Source organism: Mustela erminea, chromosome 18 (assembly GCF_009829155.1).
Source record: "Mustela erminea isolate mMusErm1 chromosome 18, mMusErm1.Pri, whole genome shotgun sequence".
Classification (NCBI taxonomy): domain Eukaryota; kingdom Metazoa; phylum Chordata; class Mammalia; order Carnivora; family Mustelidae; genus Mustela; species Mustela erminea.
The window spans coordinates 2,855,725-2,878,899 of NC_045631.1; the positions used below are offsets into that span (position 1 = coordinate 2,855,725).

At 54.0% G+C, this 23,175-nt stretch overlaps 1 protein-coding gene across 3 annotated transcripts; it reads left to right on the forward strand.

Moving 5' to 3' along the window:
• Positions 1 to 3,037: 3,037 nt before the first annotated feature.
• Positions 3,038 to 22,007, forward strand: PFAS (phosphoribosylformylglycinamidine synthase). 3 transcript variants are annotated; one of them, XM_032320514.1, is made up of 28 exons: positions 3,038 to 3,117; positions 5,706 to 5,884; positions 5,970 to 6,105; positions 6,570 to 6,675; positions 7,260 to 7,449; positions 7,561 to 7,666; positions 8,041 to 8,181; positions 8,273 to 8,397; positions 8,923 to 9,051; positions 9,733 to 9,864; positions 9,995 to 10,123; positions 14,238 to 14,311; positions 14,423 to 14,579; positions 14,866 to 14,927; positions 15,076 to 15,237; positions 15,515 to 15,640; positions 15,787 to 15,918; positions 16,134 to 16,364; positions 16,505 to 16,685; positions 17,052 to 17,135; positions 17,349 to 17,504; positions 17,704 to 17,823; positions 18,146 to 18,291; positions 18,400 to 18,607; positions 18,772 to 18,863; positions 18,947 to 19,061; positions 20,096 to 20,428; positions 20,532 to 22,007. In XM_032320514.1, exons 2-28 carry the CDS (start codon positions 5,743 to 5,745, stop codon positions 20,840 to 20,842), a joined length of 4,026 nt encoding a protein of 1,341 aa, XP_032176405.1. In that variant the 5' UTR covers positions 3,038 to 3,117; positions 5,706 to 5,742; the 3' UTR covers positions 20,843 to 22,007. The 3 variants fall into 3 exon arrangements, with proteins under 3 accessions (XP_032176405.1, XP_032176406.1, XP_032176407.1); XM_032320515.1 differs by lacking the exons at positions 3,038 to 3,117; positions 5,706 to 5,884 and adding an exon at positions 6,261 to 6,360 and having other exon boundaries at positions 6,020 to 6,105; XM_032320516.1 differs by lacking the exons at positions 3,038 to 3,117; positions 5,706 to 5,884 and adding an exon at positions 6,289 to 6,360 and having other exon boundaries at positions 6,031 to 6,105.
• The last annotated feature ends 1,168 nt before the right edge of the window (positions 22,008 to 23,175 follow it).

A 23,175-nucleotide genomic window follows, 5' to 3' on the forward strand; every position in this document is an offset into this window, starting at 1 on the left:
GGACCACAAGCACTAAGGCGCTATGGTGAAAAGAAATGCAAGGAAGTCAGTGTGGTAGGAGGGGAAGATAGGAGATTAAAGGGGTAAAGTGAGGGGGGCCTGGGTGGCTCAGTCAGTTGGGCATCTGCTTTTGGCTTAGGTCATGATCCCAGAGTCCTAGGATGGAGTGGGATCAAGTGGGTTCGAGTGGGATGGAGCCCCACATCAGGCTCCCTGCTGAGGAGGGAGCGTCTCCCTCTGCCCCTCCCCCAACTCGAGCTCTCTCTCAAATAAATAAATAAAAATCTTTTTTAAAAAATCTAAAAAGGTAAAGTGTTGGGGAGATAGGTGAAGAAGACGAAGGGGATTAAAAGATACAAATTTTCAGTTATAAGCCACAGGGATGAAAAGTGGAACATAGGGAATATGGTCAATGATATTGTAATAAGTGTGTGACACATGGCAACTACATTATAATGGTGGGCCTTTCATAATGCATGTAATAATAGTCGGTTCACAGCGCTGTTCACTTGAAACTAATACAGTATTATATGTCAACTATACTTCCACTTAAAATATAAAATTTGTTGGGGTGCCTGGGTGGCTCAGTGGGTTAAAGCCTCTGTCTTCAGCTCAGGTCGTGATCCCAGGGTCCTGGGATCGAGCCCCACATCGGGTTCTCTGCTCAGTGGGAAGCCTGCTTCCCTTCCTCTCTCTCTGCCTGCCTCTCTGCCTACTTGTGATCTCTGTCTGTCAAATAAATAAATAAAATCTTAAAAATAAAATAAAATAAGGTAGAGCTCCTGGGTGGTTCAGTCGGTTAAGCAGCTGCCTCTGCTTCAGGTCATGATCCCAGGGTCCTGGGATCAAGTCCCACATTGGGTTCCCTGTGCAGTGGGGACTCTGCTTCCCCTTCTGCCTCTGTGCCTTCTCCCTGCTTGTGTGCACTCTTTCTCTCTCTGACAAATAAATAAATAAAATATTTTTTAAAAGTAAAAATAAGGTAAAGTGGAAGAAGTGCATTTTTTAAAGACTTTATTTATTTATTTGAGAGAGAGAGTGAAAGAGCTGGAGAGAGAAGCAGACTCCCCATGAAGCTGGGAGCCCAATGCAGGAGTCAATCCCAGGACTCCAAGATCATGACCTGAGCCAAAGGCAGTCACCTAACCAACTAAGCCACCCAGGCAGCCAAGAGGGGCATTTTTTTTTTAAAGATTTTATTTATTTATTTATCGGACAGACAGAGATCACAAGTAGGCAGAGAGTCTTTTGGGCACCAATCCCAATCAAGGTGCAATAGGCTGGTTCAAATGTCTACTAGGGTAAATTGTAACTCAGTTGGTCACCTAGCATCATTGTGGAGTTTCCTGTGTGTATTACAATCTGATTGGCCACCTGTGCGTGGCCAGGCCTGACCGCATGGCCTTTGCCCTTAAAAGCTAGTCTGTGAAACAGAGAAGGGTCGCCCTCTCTTGTAAGAGGTGCGGCCCGGGGCGCCTGGGTGGCTCAGTGGGTTAAGCCGCTGCCTTCGGCTCAGGTCATGATCTCAGAGTCCTGGGATCGAGTCCCACATCGGGCTCCCTGCTCAGCAGAGAGCCTGCTTCCCTCTCTCTCTCTCTGCCTGCCTCTCCATCTACTTGTGATTTCTCTCTGTCAAATAAATAAATAAAATCTTTAAAAAAAAAAAAAAAAAAAAGAGGTGCGACCCGTAACGTTCGGTTAGATTCTTGATGCTTGGCGCGAAATAAAGCTTTGCTTGACCTTCGCTTTGTATCAGTCTCACTCCTTTAATCACGGACCCATTATTGGGGCATAACAGTGAGTTCAAGCCCCATGTTGGTCACAGAGCCTACTTAAAACACAAACACACAGAAAAGAAAGAGAAAGAAAGGAAAAAAGAAAGAAAGAAAGAAAGAAAATGTGAAGGAAATAGGACCAGAGAGCTGAGCAAACTAAGGCTCCTGGAAAGTTCTGGAACGTTCTGGAAGGTAGGTACTGGATGGAGCCAGGGAGTGCCTAAAGGGAATGAAACCAAGATAAGTTTTGCACCCTAGGTGCCTCACTTGCCTTACATTGTCTTGAACCTGAACCGAGGAGGGGAATGAATAAGGAGAGAGATGAAGATAAAGACTTTCACCTTCTACTCTGAATAGTTGTTGTCTGACTCATTAAAAAAGACCACTCTGCCAAGTACTGTGTTTGCCCTAGCACACCACTCCGGCTTCCTTGCCCTGAGGCTTCAGATTAGGTTTGGCAAATGAGAGACAAAAACCGTTTATGAGGGAACTTGAGGACAGGAGAGAGAACAAATTGTTCATTTCCTTTCTTCCTGAACACTGTACTTGTGGCCTCCTTTGCCCTGTCAGATGCCTTTCTTTCATGGCTATGATGTAGATAAGATGTCAGAGTTCAAAGCCAACAGCCAAGAAAGAATTCTTGAAACATCTTTGGTGCAAAAAGCTGATTTTATTAAAACATGGGGACACGTGCCATGGGCAGAAAGAGCTGCACTGGGGTCATGAGGAGTGGCCCATTATAAATTTCAAGTTGGGAGGAGGTTAAGGACAGCGTTTTGGAAGCAAGGTTTCTAAGACTTGAGGGGTCATGAGACCCTTCATACGTGTATTGGTGGGTCATATGCTCGGGGGATGATTGCCAGCCTGTATCTTGAGGGTAAAGATAAAGGAAGTTTCCAAAGGAATTATTATTATTTTTACTTTTTTTGTTGTTGTTGTAATTTAAGTCCTTGCCTATTTATTTATTTAAGTTTTTAAAAGATTTTTATTTATTTGACAAACAAACCACAAGTAGGCAGAGAGGCAGGCAGAAACAGAGAGGAGGAGGAGGCAGGCTCCCCGCTGAGCAGAGAGCCCGTTGTGAGGCTCGATCCCGCACCCTGAGATCAAATCCCCAGCTGAAAGCAGTCGCGGGACCGACTGAGCCTCCCCAGCGCCGCTGGGGAGAGATTCCCTAGCTACACCGCCTGGTGGCCCGCTGAGCCTACGCACCCAGGCGCTGGCGCGGTGGCTCGCGGTAGTGGGCGGGGCGCCATCAGGGCCCGCCTCTTCCCGTGGCGCGCTTGGATGACTCACCGCCCGCGCCATACTTCCACGAACTCTGTCCCTGGAAATTTCTCACGTGGGTATTGCTGTCCCGGGCTGTCCGTGCTATCTTGCTTGCTGCATCCCTTTCTTTCTCCACCCATCCCGGGCCTGATGCAGGCTGCTCCTGGGTCCGCAGCGGGCCGAGCTGCCTCCAGCTCGGGGCCCTTTCCTGCGACCGTGCGCGTGGTCCGTGGACGGGAGTCGGGAGACTCCCCCCACCCCAGTCAAAGTCCGCTCCTCTTACCCGGTTCCCTCCAGCAACAAAACCTGCCGACTGCCTTGCTTATGTCCTGCTAGTCGCTGGGGGTACAGCCGTGATGTAGACAGCCCTGCCCCTGCCTTCTTGGCGCGTGACTAATAGCTCTAATAAGGCAAATCGTTTCTATGGGATAAATCCTGTGGCAGTTACGGTGTAAAGGACAACGGTGACGGGCGTAGCTTTGGAAAGGATGATCAGAATGTGGTGGGGAGCGCTGAGAATTGAATCCAGCATCACTCCCTGAAATGAGGCCTGGCCTGAAAGGGCGGGAGTGGCTCCTGAGGGATGGACATCAAGAGTTCCTTCAGTCACTCTACAAATACTAGGTTTTTTTCCCTCTTTTTAATTTTATTTATTTATTAGCACCCCCCTCCCTTTTAGATCCCACCTATTTTTCCAAGCCTTGACAATCCAGTGGTGATGAAACAGCTACAGTCCATGCCCCTGTGGAGATTTTGTTCTAGTGGGGAAGGTAGAGTTTTAAATAAATTAAAATGTCAGGTGCTAAGTAAAGTAACATGTAAGATACTAAGTAAATACAATTCCAGGTACTGCTAAATTACTATATAGGAAATCAAGATAGGGATGTCTGATAGTGGCTTATTCAGAGGAATGGGTTTAGGAAGTCCTTTCCAAGAAGGTGATTTCACCAGCAATCTACATGAGAAAATGGTAGCCGTGGCAACTGGGTTGCTCTGCCTTGGGCCCAGGTCTTGGTCCAGGGTCCTGGGATTGAGCTCTGCATCATGGGGCCCTCTGTTCAACGGGGATCTTGCTTCTCCTTCTCCCTCTGCTTGTCTCTCTCTCTCTGTCAGATAAATAAAATCTTCAAAAAAAAAAAAAAAGTGCTAGCTGGGGCGCCTGGGTGGCTCAGTGAGTTAAGCCTCGCCTTGGGCCCAGGTTCTGGGACGGAGCCCCGAATCAGGTTCTCTGCTCCACAGGGAGCCTCCTTCCCCCACCTCCCTCTGCCTGCCTCTCTGCCTACTTGTGATCTCTCTCTGTCAAATAAATAAATAGAATCTTAAAAAAAAAAAAAAAGTGCTAGTCGTGCAAATAATCTGGATGAGAAAATTGCCTTCCAAAACTGAGGTTGGCAAGTTAGGAAAGAAGCCAGTGTGGTGGGGTGTTGTGGGTGAAAAAGATCGTGGTGTGAAATTGGGTTGGAGAAGTGGGCAGGGGGCCGGGCTAGGTGAGCCAGGGTCCTGAGTTAGAAGCTTATATCATGTGTGATGAGTAGCTATGATCTCCCTATGCTGAAGTGTGGCAAATGGTGTGTGGTTGGGGCAGGAGTGGAATCAGGTCCTATTCGGGGGGCCTCAAGTGGTTGATGGTGGTGACCTGAACTAGAGCAATGGTAGCAGAGACGAAAGGATGCGGACAGATTTGGGATATGTTTGGAAATAGATTTGCTGATGAATTGGATATAGAGAGGGCTCAGGAAGAAGGAGCAAGATTGACTGTGTTTGGTGTGAGCAGCTGCTTTGATAGTGCTGATTGAATGGGGAAGACTGGGAGAACAGGCGGTCTGGAGAAAGGAGAAGTCGGATTTTCTGTTTTGGCCCAGACAGACTGCCATTGGTGTTTATGAGACATCGACGTGGAGATGTCACATGAGCATGTTAGTGTACTAGTCTGGAGTGTCAGGGAGAGTCAGGGTTAAATAAGTTACGGAATCTGTTGGCAGATAGCGAATGAGATGAAGTTGCTGTTTTGGGTCAAAAATGGTTGAATCCTGGCAGTTTCATTGGCTCAATCTACCAGGTGGTATTTAAGGCCACAAGTCTGGAAGACACTTCGGAAGAGCATGTAGACAGAAGAGAGTGAAGGGCAGGCCCACAATGGGTGGCTGAGAAGGAGCAGCCAGAAGGCAGAGGCATAGCAGAAAAACGGTGTCATCTGACTCCACCAGCTGGGCCCGTCCAGCTCATCGTGTGGGTTTACACTTAGATGCTATTTTTTCCAGAAAGTCCTCCCTAACTCCTCCCTAAGTCCTCCCTAACAGTGCTAGGCTGGTCGCCGCAGTCTCTCGGCCTTGCCCACACTGGGCTGGAAATGTTTGGGCGTTTGCCTGACCTCCTCAGTAAAACACAAGGTCTGTGAGGGCAGAAATGGTTTTTGTCTTCTTCACAGCAGTGTTCCTAAGACCTTGCCTGGGGCCCAGCAACGTGCAGGTGCTCAAGGATCGTGTGCCCAGGACGTACCTGTATTCCCTGTTCCCACATTTTGCAGGATGAAACTGGTTTTCAGAGTACCTCGTCTCTCTGAATGCCCTTTTCCCCCGCCCCATCCCTAATGCCTCCAAGGCCTCAGCTGTCTTGGAAATCCGAAATCAGTTTGACAGGTGATAGCTGATTACCTTTCAGGGACCTAAGTCATATTCCACAACGGGCACCTCCAGCGATGGCCTTGGTTCTTCACTTCTATGTCCATCCCTCTGGCCATGAGAAGGCAGCTTCCGGACACACTCAGCGAAAGCTCCAAGGGCAGCTACCAGCGCTGCAGGGTGTCAAGACAGAGCTGTGCTACAACGTGAACTGGACAGGTTGGGCCAAGTTTTGGACTTTGGGGAAGAGGTGTGCCCAGCCGGGAAGAGGGTCTCAGGCTATCCCTGTCCTGTCTCCCTGCAGCCAAGTCCCGTCCGAGTGCTGAGGAGATGAAAAAGCTGACATGGCTCTTTGGCTGTCCCTTGTTACCGGGGGACGTTGCTCTGGAATCCTGGCTCCATCCTGACTCTAATGACCTGCTGCTGGAGGTTGGGCCCAGGTGAGTGTCTCAGCCCAGGGTGAATGCCTTTCGTGTTCTCAAGCAAACCTCCCTTCCAAACGCACTGCCCACCCCTTCCACTCCCGTTCCTCTTCCTTCTTCTGCCACCCCTGACAGATCTGTTTTTCCTTCACTCCATCCTACTCCCTGCTTAGAAAGCCGTACATGTGCCTTCCCCATTAGGGAAGATGTCTTTGAAAGACTGAGCCAGCGACCAGGCACGTTCTAGAAGTTGAACAGAGTGCATTCTGAGAGGTAGAAATTCAAGCATTTGGGGCTGGAAAGACAGGTCCGGTTTGATTTGAGTGACCTTACAAAGCAGGTTTCTTGGTGCCCAGGTCTGAGGCTAGAGGCCACTGGTGAGGGGGACAGAGGTGAGAGGTCAGCGGGACAGGGGTCGGGGGGGTGGGATCCACCTTCTCTGTTGGTGGTCTCAGGTCCTAACCAGCTGGCCTACTCCTCAGGCTGAACTTCTCCACCCCAGCATCCACCAACGTCGTGTCAGTGTGCTGGGCCGCTGGGCTGGGGGCTGTGGATCGTGTGGAGACCACCCGGCGCTACCTGCTTTCGGTGAGGCGTCTGGCTGCCCGTGGTGAGGGGGAGGAGGAGCTGGGCCAGAGATCAAAGAGATGAGGTCCTGAGGTGCCTGGGTGACTCAGTCGGTTAAGCATCTGCCTTCAGCTCAGGTCATGATCCTAGAGTTCTTGGATGGAGTCCCACATCAGGCTCCCTGCTCAGCGGGGAGCCTACTTCTCCCTCTCCCTTTGCCCCTGCTTGTGTTCCCTCTCTAGCTGGCTCTATCAGATAAGTAAATAAATAAAACCTTAAAAGGAAAAGAGATTAGATCCTGAACTCAGGAGAAAGTGAGAGGAACTCTTGGCCTTAGGTCTGTCCTGTTTGCAGGTTGTTCAGTGTCTGAGACTTCCAGGTTGAGGGCTAAATGGGAAGGAAGTCCAGCTTGTGCTCCCCTTGTTAATCTGTGCACCTTACAGGGGCTCGTGTCTGCACAGGGCGTGTCTTAGTAATCAGTGCACGGGCACCACGCATATGAGCCGTGGGCAGCCCTTCGTGACTGGGAAGATCCAGCGTGCACCATTCCGTCCAGACTTGAGCCTTTCACCTCCAGCCGTGTGTATGTGTGTGTTTGCCCCTAGTTCGCCCAACCCCCATCAGCTGAGATGAAGGCCATCGCCCTGGCCACCCTCCATGACCGGATGACGGAACAGCACTTCCCCTGTCCCATCCAGAGCTTCTCCCTTGGGAGCATTTCCACGCCCCTCAACAGCTCTATCAACATCCTCGCTGAGGGCCGGCGTGCCCTCGAGAAGGCCAACCAGGAGCTGGGTGAGCCGGGATGCCTGGGAGAGAGGCGCAGGCGAGGCTGGTCACAGGGGACTGAGCCCTGGGACCTGGTGTCCCGAGTCCGCCAGTCAGCTCTCCCGGGTTGTCTTCTAGGCCTGGCCCTAGACTCCTGGGACCTGGATTTCTACACCAAACGCTTCCAGGAGCTCCAGCGGAACCCCAGCACCGTGGAGGCCTTCGACTTGGCTCAGTCCAATAGGTGGGGCGGGTCGGGGGGTGGATGGGTCGTTCTGAAGTGCGAGCCCATGGAGATTGGAAGGGAAGAGCACAGGGACTTGCCTTTGTGCTCTCCTCTGGCTCGAGGGTGTCCCCGAGTCTGGTTGAGGGCCCAGGCTCCTCCTCCCACCCCTCCTGGGTGTAGTCTACACCCAGATCTCAACTTCAGATTCACTTAGGATCTAAGCAATCCACAGTGAGAGGACATTTGAAGGTTAAGGCTTTTTGGAATCTATTCTGACCTGTTCTTTACGAAAGAGTTTGCCGTTAACTGGTGCTGCTTACTGAGAATACAGCACAGCGTGAGAAGTGACCCAGCTTTCTCCCTGTCCTTCCCTCCCCACGTCACCCCTGCAGTGAACACAGCCGACACTGGTTCTTCAAGGGGCTGCTCCACATGGACGGGCAGAAATTGGCACACTCTCTCTTTGAGTCCATCATGAGCACCCAGGCGTCCTCGAACCCCAACAACGTCCTCAAGTTCTGTGACAACAGCAGGTGGGCTGTGCCCTAGGCCAGCGGGGATGGCAAGCACAGGGGAGGGGAGGCTGCGGGAAGGAAGCAAGGTCCACGGCCAATGTGTCCGCAGCGCAATCCAGGGGAAAGAAGTCCAATTCCTACGGCCCGAGGACCCCACACAGCCAAGCCGCTTCTGGCAGCAGCGGGCCCTGAGACACGTCGTCTTCACAGCGGAGACCCACAACTTCCCCACAGGTGAGCCAGGTCCCAGGGATGGGTCAGTGAGATCAGAATGTGGAGCAGAGGGAAGGTCCTCCAGGCTGGGCCTGGGAAAAACAATGAGGGAGGCTGGTTGCCCTGATTTTTTTCTTTCGTTCTTTCTTTTTTTTTTTTTTTTTTTAAAGTAGGCTCCATGCCAGCCATGGAGCCCAACTTGGGGCTTGAACTCATCATGCTGAGATCAAGACCTGAGCAGAGATTGGGTCGGACGCTTAACCAGCTGAGCCACCCAGGCACCCCATCCTGATTTTTTTTTTTTTAAGATTTTATTTATTTATTTGACAGACAGAGATCACAAGTAGGCAGAGATTCAGGCTCCCTGCTGAGCAGAGAGCCCGATGCAGGGCTTGATCCCAGGACCCTGGGACCATGACCCGAGCCGAAGGCAGAGGCTTTAACCCACTGAGACACCCAGGGGCCCTCCATCCTGATTTTTAATGGGGTGGTCAGTGTTGGGGTTTGTCTCTTTGGTACACATACATCTCCCCCATCTCTTTACAGGAGTGGCCCCCTTCAGCGGTGCGACCACGGGCACTGGAGGCCGGATCCGAGACATCCAGTGCACAGGCCGTGGGGCCCACGTGGTGGCTGGCACTGCTGGCTATTGCTTTGGAAACCTGCACATCCCAGGTCCCACCACCGTCCTCACTGCCATCTCTCCCTTGCCCTGGCAGTAGTGGAGCACTTCTGTCTCTTAGGTCCTCCCGGGTGCTTTTTCTTGGGAGGCAGGGCCCTGGAGCAGCTAGTCTGTCACCAGCTGTCACCAGGAGGACTCTAGGCCAGGGGAAACCCAAGTCACCAGGAAGGCTTTGCACAACTGCTAGTTTCTTTATAAACCAGCACCTGCTCAGCAAGGAAACCATGATACTGGGTCAGTCTCGTGACTGCATCTGCCCCCAAAGTCCCAATTTCTTTTTTTTTTAATGTATTTATTTGAGAAAGAGAAAGAGGGAGAAGCAGGTTCCCCACTGAGCCAGGACTGCAACACGGGGCTTGATCCCAGGACCATGAGATCATGACCTGAGCCAAAGGCAGACGCTTAACCAACGGAGCCACCCTAACGCCCCCAACGTCCCAGTTTCTTAGCCTTAAGAACCCTGATCCTGAGACTCAGAGGGAGGGCTGGCATGGGAGCTGGGGAGCAAGGTTGGTGCTGTACTGTAGGCCCTACACCTTCCGGAAACAGGTTCCTAAAATGGGACGTTCTACCGCATGGGTGGTCTTGGCAGCTTAGTTAGACTCTTTGTGAAGGACTCTGGCCCCTCTGTCTTCTGTCTTAACAGTCCAGCCAACTTTCTGATTTCCTTCCAGGTTATAACCTGCCCTGGGAGGATCCAAGCTTCCAGTATCCTGAGAACTTTGCCAGGCCCCTGGAGATCGCCATTGAGGCCAGTAATGGGGCTTCTGATTACGGCAACAAGTTTGGGGAGCCAGTGCTGGCCGGTAAGGCTGGGGTTATCGAGGGTTACTGACACCGAGTACCAGAGGTGGGGGTGGTGTGTGACCAAGTGGGCGCTGGAGGACACTGGGTGACCACACTCTGTCCTCTCTCCCTGGGGTGTCCACGCTCCAGGCTTCGCCCGCTCCTTGGGCCTCCAGCTCCCCGATGGCCAGCGGCGTGAGTGGATCAAGCCCATCATGTTCAGCGGGGGCATCGGGTCCATGGAAGCTGAACACGTGAGCAAGGAACCCCCAGAGCCAGGTATGAGCCACCGCCCTTTCCCTGCAGCGCCAGCCAGCGATGCCCCCAGCACTGCTGGAGGGGAGTTGAGAGGCCACTCCCTGGGTTGGCTTTTCATCTCTTTGGCCCTCCGCCCAGTGCAGGTTTCCAAGGCAGGACGGGGCTTTCTGCCAGGGGGGCGCTGGGTCTGTGTTGCCTCTGTGTGCGCCCCAGTTTCCTCCCTTGCGGTGGGGGAGGGGCACCCCTGTTTGTTCAGCGCCTGCCGTGCACCAGGGGCCTTTATCTGCCTGCCCAGTTCAGGGGAGCAAACATCCGGTAGGCCCCATCGTGTGCTGCAGTCAAGATAAGAACCAGGTTCCCTTCCTGGAAGAGGTGACCCAGTCACGTGGTTCAGAAAAGGCAGAAAAGGTCACATAGTGAAAAGTGTCCTTTCCTTGACCTCCCAGTTTCCCTCCCCAGAGGTAACCAGCGGTAGCCAGTGCCTTGGGCACCTACCAGAGAGATTTCCCTCTATCTAGGAACAGACCTGTATGCAAATTTGTCCCTTTTTAAAAACAAATAACACAGGCACTTATTGAAATGTAATCCGTGTACCTTGAATTTCACCCTTTTAAAGTGTACAAGGCAGAGGTTTTTTAGGATACACACAAAGCTGTGCCTCGAGCCCCGCTAATTCCAGAATGTCATTGTCACCAGCACACCCGTTAGCAGTCTCTTCCTCCCTTAGCCCCTGGCGTTGGCCCATCGACTTCTGTCTCTGTGGATTTGCCAGTTCGGGACATTTCACGTGAATGGAATCACACAGGATGTGGCCTTTGGTGTCTGGTGCCTTTCACTGTGCACCGTGTTTTCAAGAACTCTCTGTATGGTAGCATGAACCATACCGTCATCCCTTTTCAGGGCCAGGCCTCTTCTTTGTCTGTCCTTGCGTCAGATGGTAGACACCTGGGTTCTTCAGCCGGTGTGGGTAGTGCTGCTGTAAACACACGTGTACGTGTGTTTCTGGGCCCATATGTTCTCGTGTCTCCAGTCTGTAGAACTACGAGTGGAAATGGGGGCTCCCACAGTAACTGTGGTAGACACCTGGGTTCTTCAGCCGGTGTGGGTAGTGCTGCTGTAAACACACGTGTACGTGTGTTTCTGGGCCCATATGTTCTCGTGTCTCCAGTCTGTAGAACTACGAGTGGAAATGGGGGCTCCCACAGTAACTGTGTCTGGCTTTTTTTTTTTTTATTTTTAAGATTTTATTTATTTATTTGACAAACAGAGATCACAAGTAGGCAGAGAGGCAGGCAGAGAGGAGGAAGCAGGCTCCCTGCTGAGCAAGAACCTGATACGGGGCTTGATCCCAGGACCCCGGGATAATGACCTGAGCCAAAGGCAGAGGCTTTAACCCACTGAGCCACCCAGGCGCCCCCCGTGTCCAGCTTTTTAAAAAACTGCCAGACTCATCGCCAAACCACTTTGCACTCCCCCTCGACACCTGCCAGCTGTGTAAGAGGGTTCTGATTTCTCCACATCCTCACCAACTCCTGTTATCGGTCTCTGATTCTAGCCACCCTGTGGCGTGAAGTAGCATCTTGTTGTGGTTGGGGTTTGCATTTCCGTAATGGCTAACGACGTTGAGCATCTTTTCCCCTGCGTTTAGAGATCTTCCTTGGTGTGAAATGTCTGTCTGATTCTTTGTCTTTTGCTGGGGGGGATTCTTTGTTCATTTGTGTGTAGTTCTAAAAGTTCTATGTATTCAGGATGCTAAACGGTTATTTGATAGATACATGACTTGCAAGTATTTTTTCCTACTCTTTTTACTTTTTTGTGATGTCTTACAAAGAAAGCACAGATGTTTTTAGTTTTGGTCAAGTCAGGTTTATCTCTGTCTTTTTTTGCTGCTTATGGTTTTGATGTCAAGGTGAATAAAACCATTGCCTAAGCCAAGGTCATAAAGACTACAGCTGTGTTTTCTTGTCATGTTATTATAGCGTTTACATTTAGGTTTCTGATACTTTTTTTTTATTTGTCTTTTCTTGTAAGATTTTTTATTTATTTGAGAGAGAGAGAGAGAGCATGAGCGGGGCATAGGGGAGTGGGAGAGGGAGAAGCAGGCTCTCTACTGAGTGGGGAGCCCAATGTAGGACTTGATCCCAGGACCCTGAGATCATGACCTGAATTGAAGGCAGACGGTTAATAGACTGAGCCACCCACATGCTTTTCTGATACATTCTGAGTGAATTTTTTTTAACATGGTGTGAGGTAGGAGTCTAACTTTTCTCTCTTACACGTGGATATCCAGTCACCCCAACGCTACTTCTTGAAGACTCTTCATTTGTACCTTGCTGAATGGTCTTGGGACTGTTCAAAAATGAGTTGCCCCAGGGTTCTGGCTGGCTCAGTCCATAGAGCACGCAGCTGTCGATCTTGGGGTTGTGAGTTCAAGCCCCGTGTTGGGTGCGGAGCCTACTTAAAAGAAGAACAGAAACAAAAATCAGCTGGCCATAAACGTAAGAGTCCTTTATGGATTCACGGTTCGCAGCCTATAGATCCTTGTGCTAGAACCACACTGTCTGGATTACTACAGCTTTGTAGTAAATGCTAAAAGCCGGCAGTGTGGGTCCTCCAATTTCGTCCTCCTTTTTCACAATTGTTTTGGCTGTTCTAGGTCCTTTATGTTTCCATACAGATTTTAGGATCGGCTGCTCCGTTTCTGTGAGAAAGGCAGCTAGATTATGAGAGGGATTGGGCTGAGTGCAGATCAGTTTGGGGAACACAGCCATCATAAGAGCATTAAACCTTTTCCTCTGTCAACACGAGCTCTGTTTCCCTTCGTTTAGGTCTACTAACCGGTTTCCAGGCATAAGTCTTCCAGCTCTGCTGTTACTTATTTCTGTTATTTTTTTTCCTGATGCAATTGTAAAGGGGCGCCCATAATTCTGTACCTTGCTCTTTTCACTTAGCAATATATCTTGGAGATCATGTATTGATAAATACACAAAATCGTATGTGATCCTCTTCTGAGGGAGAATAGTGTTTCAGTGTGCAGATATACTGTAATCGATTAATCAGCTCTCTCTTGTGAGCCTTAAATCACAGTTGGCCCTTTGAACAACATGGGTTTGAGCCGGGCACGTCCATTTGTCTGTGAATTTTTTCTTTTTTTTTTTTTTTAAAGATTTTTATTTATTTATTTGACAGAGAGAGATCGCAAGTAGACAGAGAGGCAGGCAGAGAGAGAGAGAGAAGCAGACTCCCTGCTGAGCAGAGAGCCTGATGCGGGACTCGATCCCAGGACCCTGAGATCATGACCTGAGCCGAAGGCAGCGGCTTAATCCACTGAGCCACCCAGGCGCCCCTGTCTGTGAATTTTTTCAATAAATACATGACAGTCCTGTAAATGTATCTTTCTTATAATTTCCTGAATGTTCTCTTTTTTCTAGCTTACTTTATTGTGAGAGTACAGTGTGACATATAGTGTAAGAACACAGCGTCTGTGTAACACACAGAGTCTGTGTAACACACAGAATACGTGTTCATTGGTTTTTATTAGTTTATTACCTTTTTTTTTTTTTAGATTTTATTTACTTATTTGACAGAGATCACAAGTAGACAGAGAGGCAGGCAGAGAGAGAGGGGGAAGCAGGCTCCCTGCTGAGCAGAGAGCCCGATGCAGGACTCGATCCCAGGACCCCGAGATCACGACCTGAGCCGAAGGCAGCGGCTTAACCCACTGAGCCACCCAGGTGCCCCAGTTCATTATTTTCTGTCATTTATTATTAATCGACCGTCATTAGTAAAGCTTCTGGTCGATAGTAGGTTCTGAGTAGTTGATTTTTGCAGGAGTTGACCGTTCGGTGTGCATATTTTACTGGGTAGGTCAGCACCCCCTAACCCCAGTGTTGTTCAGAAGTCAACGACGTTTCCTGTTGTCGTAACACAGGTGACACGGCAGTGTTTGATTTCGCGCCTGTGTGGGTAAAGCTAGAGCGTGACTTGCACAGCGTGTATTCCCCAAAGAACACAAACGTCTGTCATAGTTAGTGCTGTCCCCTCTTAGCCGCTTCTGTCATCCGAACGCTTGTTCACGCCTCCGCTCCTCCTGCTGGATTCCCCCATGTTCTGACTCTGCCTTCCTTCCCCACAGGCATGGATGTGGTGAAGATTGGGGGGCCTGTCTACAGGATCGGAGTTGGGGGTGGAGCCGCATCGTCTGTGCAGGTGAGTGGGACTAGCTCAGGGGCAGAGTCCTTGATGCTGTTGGGCCCTGGGCCTCGGTGGCACATGAACTCCCAGAGCCCTCTAGCCCAGCTCTGCCATCTCTTGCCCCAGGTGCAGGGCGACAATGCCAGCGAGCTGGACTTCGGGGCCGTGCAGCGGGGGGACCCGGAGATGGAACAGAAGATGAACCGTGTGATCCGGGCTTGTGTGGAGGCCTCCAGGGGGAACCCCATCTGCAGCCTCCACGATCAGGGCGCTGGTGGCAATGGTGAGGATAGGGACTGGGATGAGGGACCTGGCCTCTTGCCAGGTTCCACTGAGGCTGAGGCATCGAGGGTCTCCAAGCGGCCGCCCGGCCCTGGGTCCCATTCTCTACCCCCCGTACCTTTAGGAGAGGCTTGGCACTGGGCGGAGCAGGAGCCCGCCACCACGGGATGGTTGTGGGGGGTGGGGTGCAGCCACAGTTCTGCAGGGTGCACAGAATTCGGGGCTCCTTTGGAGGCCGGGGCTGACCATGGCTGCCTCACCCCTTCTCCCCCACACCCTCTCACTAGGCAACGTCCTGAAGGAGCTCAGTGACCCCGCCGGGGCTGTCATCTACACCAGCCGCTTCCAGGTGGGCGTCTTGCCCTGAGGTCTGGCCGTCTCCCCTCCCCACCGGCCCCAGCCTTCTTCCCCCCACCCCCCGTGCCCAGACTCCTAGCAAAGATGAGACGGGGCAGTGCCCACTGACCCTTTCCTTTCCTCCTCCCTCCTGGATGCAGCTCGGGGATCCGACCCTGAATGCCCTGGAAATCTGGGGGGCCGAGTACCAGGAGTCGAATGCTCTTCTGCTGAGGCCCCTTGACCGGGACTTTCTCAGTCGTGTCAGCGCCCGGGAACGCTGTCCGGCTTGCTTTGTGGGCACCATCACTGGGGACAGGAGGGTGAGTGGGCCGGGGAAGTCAGTGGTGACTGCAGCGCGTGGGCTCGGAGCTGCCTGTGTCTGGGCTGGAGGGAGGGAGAGCCGTCTGGGGGAGAAAATGAGAGGAGAATGGGAGTCGGTGGGACGCAGACTGGGGGACAGTGTATAGGAGGCGGCCAGGGGCAGGCACTCAACAGGGAAGCCAGACAGAGGGTGGAGAAGGCGCTTCTGCCTGGCTTTCTGAAAGCATTCCCTGCTCGGGTTCACGGTCTCCTCCGCTCTGCACTCTGTGGCTGTAGATAGTGCTGGTGGACGATCGCGAGTGCCCCGTTGGAAGAAATGGCCATGAGGATGGCTCCCCCTTGTCTCCCCCAACCCCTGTGGACCTGGAGCTGGACTGGGTGCTGGGCAAGATGCCTAGGAAGGTACGTGGGGGTGGGAGGGAGGCCGGCTTTCCTCCCTTCTCTGCCCCAGCTCTTCCGATCGCCCTTTGCCCGACACGTGCTTTGTCCCGTCTGTGCCCAGCGCTCCCGCAGCTGCTCTCACACCCCTGTCACCTTCTGTGTCGTAGGAGTTCTTCCTCCAGAGGAGTTTCCCTGTGCTGAAGCCCCTGGCCTTGCCCCCGGGTCTCCGTGTGCGCCAGGCTCTGGAGCGCGTTCTGAGGCTGCCTGCCGTGGCCAGCAAGCGCTACCTTACCAACAAGGTCCAGCCTGTGGTCTCTGTCCCCTTCCCACTGCTCCCGCGCCCCTGGCCTTCCCAAGGCTGTGGGGATTCAGCAGGCCCAAGGGAGAAGCAGCCCTGCGGGCCCGCTCTCCTGCTCCCACCGCCTGAGGCCTGTATGTCTGTGATGACGCCTGTTCCCCCACCACCCTGGCATCCCTGGCCCCGGCCCCTTGCCAACCGCAGCTGGTTCTGCAGGTGGACCGCTCCGTGGGCGGCCTGGTGGCCCAGCAGCAGTGTGTGGGAGCCCTGCAGACCCCCCTGGCAGATGTGGCTGTCGTGGCCCTGAGTCACCAGGAGCTTGTTGGGGCTGCCACCGCTCTAGGAGAGCAGCCTGTCAAGAGCCTGCTGGACCCCAAGGTGGCTGCCCGCCTGGCCGTGGCCGAAGCCCTCACCAACCTGGTGTTCGCGCTGGTCACCGACCTCCGGGTGAGTCCTGGGGTCAGGGGGTCCGCCTCCACCCTTTGCCTTTGCCTCCGGCCCTTCCTGCTCTGGACCTCCCAGCCCTTCCGCCCCTGCCCCAGACTCCCCACCTTGTCTGTGATGCACCTGTGTCCCCCGCTCCCCAGGACGTGAAATGCAGCGGGAACTGGATGTGGGCTGCCAAGCTCCCAGGGGAGGGCGCGGCTCTGGCCGACGCCTGCGAGGCTATGGTGGCAGTGATGGCGGCCTTGGGCGTGGCAGTGGATGGTGGCAAGGACTCTCTCAGCATGGCCGCCCGGGTTGGCTCTGAGACAGTGCGGGCTCCTGGTAGGGACTGGGAGTCATGGGAAAGGGGCAGACCTGTGGAGCTGGGCTGGCATCTCACTTTCTTACTCCTTTTTTCTTCTTTAATTTTTAAAAAAATTAACATAAAATCTATTACATGTTTCAGGGGTATGAGTCTGTGATTACCTTTCTTTTTTTTAAATTAGTGCGAGCGAGAGCCAGGGGAGGGGGCAGAAGGATAAAGGAGAGGGAGAGGGGAAGCAGACTCCCCACTGAGTGTGGGGCCTGCTGGTCACGGGGCTCGATCTCAGTACCCTGAGATCATGACCTGAGCCTAAGCCAAGAGTTGGAGACTCCACCAACTGCACCCTCTCAGGCACCCCCACTCTTGTGCTCCTTGCTCTACAGGATCGCTGGTCATCTCAGCCTACGCTGTCTGTCCAGACATTACGGCCACTGTAACCCCAGACCTCAAGCATCCTGGAGGGGGAGGTATGGGCACTTCCCCATCCTCCCTGCACTGTGCATTCAGAGCTGGGTCCTCTGTTTGGGGTCAGCTTTGGGAGGTCTGGGCCCCTTGTCTTGGCTCTGGGACTGGGGGTCTGTGGGTCTGCCCACATGCCGGGAACCTCAGTACTTGCGAGCCCGGTGGTAGGGGGGCGTTCTGAGCCATCCCGCCCCCTCACCCCTGCCCTGTTTCCGCAGGCCGTCTGCTGTATGTGCCTCTTAGCCCTGGGCAGCACCGGCTGGGGGGCACAGCTCTGGCCCAGTGCTTCTCACAGCTGGGCGAGCAGCCTCCCAACCTGGACGTCCCCGAGAACTTGGCGCATGCCTTTAATGTCACCCAGGGCCTGCTAAGAGGTGAGTGAGGCCTTGGGGCAGAGGGCGCATGTGACTGGCACGTAGCAGGCACTCACTGGAGGAGCAAGTAGCGGGGGCAAGCAGGGTCCATCACCCTGGTCTCCAGTTCTTGGAGCATGCCCACATTCGCACATGGGACCTACCCTCTAGAAGGGGGTTTGGGCCCTGAGGCTGCTAAGCATTTTTCTCCTTCCTCCAGACCGCCTCCTCTGCTCAGGCCATGATGTCAGTGACGGGGGTCTCATCACCTGCCTGCTGGAGATGGCCTTTGCTGGGAATTGTGGGATAGAGGTGGATGTGCCTGCCCCCGGGGTTGACGGTGAGGAGCAAGCGGTTTAGACTTGGGCCTGCGCTACCTGCCCCACTCTGTGGACCCCGCATTCTGTGAAAAAAAATGGAGCGTTCCCAACCCCATTCCCAAGTCCTTGGCTATCTTCTCTGACCACTCAGCCCAGTGACTCACCCATCTGGGACCCCCCCACCACCGTAGACCCTGAGGCCACATCCTTGGTCCCTCTGTCTCACCCCCTTCTCCCCGCTCCCCGCCTCCAGTCCCTCAGCCCAGAGCCACTGCTGGCCACCACCCTCCCGCATCCGTGGTGTCCCCCAGTCACCCTTGTGCCCCTACCTTGTTCTCCCAGTGCTGCCCGTGCTCTTCGCCGAGGAGCCGGGCCTGGTGCTGGAGGTGCAGGAGGCAGACCTGGGCCAGGTGCTGGAGCGCTACTGGGCTGCTGGACTCCACTGCCTGGAGCTGGGCCCCACAGGCGATGCCGGGCCCCACGCCCTGGTGAGGAAGGGCTGGACGGTGCATGGCGGGGAGGCCGTGGCCCCCCTGCACCAGCCCTGGGGGCAGCCTCCTGACTCCTGGCCCTGAGAGACGCGCCCCTCCCTGCAGGTGCGAGTGTCCGTGAATGGGGCGGTGGTCCTGGAGGACACTGTTGGGCAGCTGCGCACCGTGTGGGAAGAGACGAGTTTCCAGCTGGACCGGCTGCAGGCAGAGCCGCGCTGTGTGGCAGAGGAAGAGCAGGGGCTGCGGGAGCGCACAGGACCCAGTTACTGCCTGCCCCCAACCTTCCCTGAAGTGTCTGTGCCCCACGAGCCCGGTGAGGGAGCCTGTGCCGTCCCGGCTTCCCCGTTCCCCAACCCTCAGCCTCGGGGGCAGAACGCAAGGCCTAGACGCCTTGGCCTGCCCAAGAAAAGGCATGTGGGGGAATTTTGTGATAGGGAAGGAGGCCTCTGGCCTAGAGACACTCCTCCTCCCCGCCAGGTGGTCCCATGCCCCGAGTCGCCATCCTGCGAGAGGAGGGCAGTAACGGAGACCGTGAGATGGCAGATGCCTTCCACTTGGCTGGGTTTGAGGTGAGCGGGGTGGCTGGCAGAGCCGGGGCCAGGGCGGGGCCTCGGGCTGTGTCTGCCCATGCTGCCCCTGCCCGTCCTGCCAGGTGTGGGACGTGACCATGCAGGACCTGTGCTCTGGGGCAATCGGCTTGGACACGTTCCGTGGTGTGGCTTTTGTGGGCGGCTTCAGCTACGCAGACGTCCTGGGCTCTGCCAAAGGTAGGTGTCGCGCGTCTGCCTGCTCCCTCCCCCACACGTTCCTGCAGGGGTGCCGTGGCTCCCTTCTTCCTGACCCGGAGCTGGTCTCTCACCTCCGCAGTGCCAGGGTCGGGGAGTACATCCGTTCCGGATGCCAGCAGCAGGCCCAGGGGTGACTGATGTGAGGCTGGGTGGCAGGGGGTGGCACGGGCCCCATCTAAAGGCGTCTACGCCGCGTGCAGATTGTGCTCTCCGAGGGCGGGCCCAGCGTGGCCAGATCTTTCTGGTTTCCAGGAGAAGCCAAGAATCTTGGCTTACTTTTTTTGGGTGGTTACTTTTTTTTTTTTTTAAGATTTTATTTATTATTTATTTGACAGAGATCACAAGTAGGCAGAGAGGCAGGCAGAGAGAGAGAGGGAAGCAGATTCCCTGCCGAGCAGAGAGCCCGATGTGGGGCTTGATCCCAGGACCCTGGGATCATGACCAGAGCTGAAGGCAGAGGCTTTAACCCATTGAGCCACCCAGGCGCCCTGGGTGGTTACTTTTTAATTTTTTTTTAAGATTTTATTTATTTGAAAGAGAGTGAGAGAGCAAGGGGAGAACAAGCAGGGGCAGAGGGAGAAGCAGGCTCCCCACTGATGTGGGGCTCGATCCCAGGACCCCGGGATCATGACCTGAGCCAAAGGCAGATCCCTAACCAACTGAGCCACCCAGGTGTCCTTAGAATCCAGATTTTTATATGAAATCTTATTTTTAAATGTTAGGGAGTTAAATAAAGAACGTTGAAAGTGCTCTGCTGGCCAGGCCAAAAAACTTAAGGGCCATCTCTGGGCCACGATTGGCAACATCTAAGCAGATAAACCTGTTTTCTTTGCATTTGCCCTGTAGAGGGTATGTGCATGTGTGCATCTCTGTGTGTGTGTGCGTGTTTGTGTGTGTGTACATGTTTGTGTGCGTGCACGTGTGTTGGGGGCTGGGAGGGTCATGGCAGGGACGGAAGAGCAGCCACCCCTCTCCATGCCAGGCCCCACCCTGATATCCCTGTTCCCTCCTAGGGTGGGGGGCTGCTGTGACCTTCCACCCGTTGGCCGGGGCCGAGCTGAGGCGCTTCCGGAAGCGGCCCGACACCTTCAGCCTGGGCGTGTGTAACGGCTGTCAGCTGCTGGCTCTGCTGGGCTGGGTGGGAGGCAGCCCCAGCAAGGAGGCCCAGGAGGCCGAGGAGCCAGGCCCCGACTCGTGGCCCACCCCTCCTGGCCTCGTGCTGCGCCACAACCTGTCCGGCCGCTTCGAGTCTCGCTGGGCCAGCGTGCGTGTGGGGCCCGGGCCGGCCCTGATGCTGCGAGGGATGGAGGGCGCCGTGCTGCCCGTGTGGAGCGCTCACGGGGAAGGTCAGCCGCTGGAAGGTGGAGGGAGGGTCGGGGTGGGGGCTGGGGTGGGTGAAGGGCATGAGGGAGTTTGCCCTCCCTTTCGTCTTGCTTCCCCTCCCTGCAGGTTACATGGCATTTTCTTCCCCGGAGCTCCAAGCCCAGATCGAAGCCATGGGCCTGGCGCCACTGCACTGGGCAGACGATGCTGGGCAGCCCACGGAACAGTACCCCATGAACCCCAACGGGTCCCCAGGGGGCGTGGCTGGCGTCTGCTCCCTTGATGGCCGCCACCTGGCTCTCATGCCACACCCTGAGCGCGCTGTGAGGCCATGGCAGTGGGCCTGGCGACCTCCCCCGTTTGACACCCTGACCGCCTCCCCCTGGCTCCAGCTCTTCATCAACGCCCGAAACTGGACCCGGGAAGGGGGCTGCTGAGTGAGCCGGGGGGGGGGGGCTCCCCTGGGCCTGACGGTTTGTGCCTGAGGGTCTCCTGTCCGCAGCCTCAAAATCAGAAGTACCCCACCTTCCCTCCAAATACATCTCGGGACAGACAAGGGCCAAAATGCCCCCAAAACCTCCACTGGTTTCATTAACCTGTCTGCTTTTGCCTTACGTGGTTGGATCTGTTTGTGGTTCTGCTCAAACAGGGTTGTCCGGGGGCCTGGGAAGCAGCATGTGGTGCTGAGGACAGAGCCGCCCTGGGACGTGAGAATAGTTCATTGCCCACCCCCCACCACACGTACACGCTCTATCCAGCAATCGCTGCATTGTGCCCCCATCACTCTGGGCTCAGAGGGGTGTTTCATGTGCCCCTTCCTCGTAGCAGGGGTTGAGGGGCTGGGGGTATATGACAGCATGCAAGTCAGGACCCACGTGTCCCCATCAGAGAAAGAGCAGAAGCTTTCTGGATTCCCCTTTTTTAAATATAGTACAAGTAGTTTGCCGACGTTTCTCTGAGCGGGTCTCCCGCTATGTCCTCGGGCTACCCTGGTGCGGGCCTCGGAACTCAGTATTTCTTCTCGATGCAGCAGTTTCCTGAAAGAAATGGTCAGCGCCTGCTTCCCTAGAATTAAGCCTTTAGCCAGCCAGCCTACCTTCCTCCGTCGGTCCCTCCCTCTATCCCATTCTCTCCTTCAACTGTCCGTCCTTTCCATTCATTCCTTCTCTCCTCCGTCCATCCATCTGTCCATTTCCTCCTTCTCTCCCTCCCTCCGCTGCTTCCACTCATTCATTCCTTCCTTCATTCCATTAATGTTGGATGATTAGTTACAGTGCCAGGCACTGCCGCTGGCCCCAGGGGTTTTACGACCTGATAGAATTTTAAGTAAGAACTGTGGGGGTGTCTGGCAGGTTCAGTCCAAAGAGCATGTGACTTGATTTCAGGATTGTGAGTTCGAGCCCCATGAGATTACATAAGTGAATATACTTGAAAACAACAGCATAGCTCTGTATGGCAGCTGCCGTGAACCAGGGGTGCACTTCGCATTTTGTATGTGTCTAAAGTATCTTTCACAAGAATTCAACAAGGTACTTGATAGGTGTCTCCCCCACCTTTTTTTTTTTTTTTTTTTTACAAAGGAGCCATTAAGGTGAAAGGTTACATAAATTGCCTAGGGCCACACAGTGTGTCAGGGCAGCACCCCAGGCCCGCTCTCTCCCTCCTGCTACTGCCTGCCATCCTGCAGACCCAGATGCTGGGGCCCTATAGTCCAGTCTCGCTGACAGCCGCCCATGACAGCCTGTGTGTGGAACTTGTACGCAGAGTCCGTTTGTCCCCTAAATACTTCAACATCTTCATTAAAGATATATCCCCAAGAATGAAGACTGGAGTCAGATCCTGGAGGGCATGGGGCCTGGGGGGTGGGTGGCCAGGGGGACTAAGCACAGGTTCCTGGTGGGACAGCCACAAGAGGAGACAGATTGTATCATGGGAATGATAACAATGTTTAATAATCTCTTTGAAGAAAACCTTTTCAGGCCTCTTAAGGCTTCACAAACCTACCCTGGGCAACCAGGTGGGGTGGGGCAGATGAGGGGGGCGCTTAGGGGTGAATTTTGGCATTTGAATATTCCTCCCTGATGCTGGGAAACCATGTATATAATTAAAAAGAAAACGGGGGTGCCTGGGTAGCTGAGTCCGTTGAGTTTTTGGCTCTTGATTTGGGCTCGGGTCATAATCTCAGGGTTGCAGGATTGAGCGCCATGAGCCCCATGCTGGGATCTGTGTTAGGTGGGGAGTCTGCTTAGCATTCTCTCTCTTCTACTGCCCCTCCCCTGCTCATGCTCGCTCGCTCTCAAAATCTTAAAAAAAAAAAAAAAAGGGTGGAAAAGTAGTTCCCACACTGAAAGATGCCTTTAAAAAAATTCTTGGGGTGTCTCGGTTAAGCATCTGCTGGGGTCAGGATTCTGCAGTCCTGGGATCGAGCCCTGCATTGGGCTCCCTGCTCAGTGGGGAGTCTGCTCCTTCCGGCCCCCTCCCCCAGTGTTCGCTCTGGCTCACTCAGATAAAAATGCTGTCCCTATCCCTTTGCCCCTTGCCCCCACCTCTCTCTCCCAGTCTTAAAACAATAGGCCCCAAGCGACATCACTTAGGCCAAGTCCCCAAAAGGGGGCTTAATACCTAATCTCATTGCATTGTCGCCCTCCCCCCTAAAATGTAGTCTTTTTTTTTTTTTTTTTTTTTTTTTTTTAAGCTTGATTTATCTTAGCATGAACGGGGTGGACAGAGAGAGAGCAAATCGCAAGCAGAGTCCGTGCTCAGCTCGGGC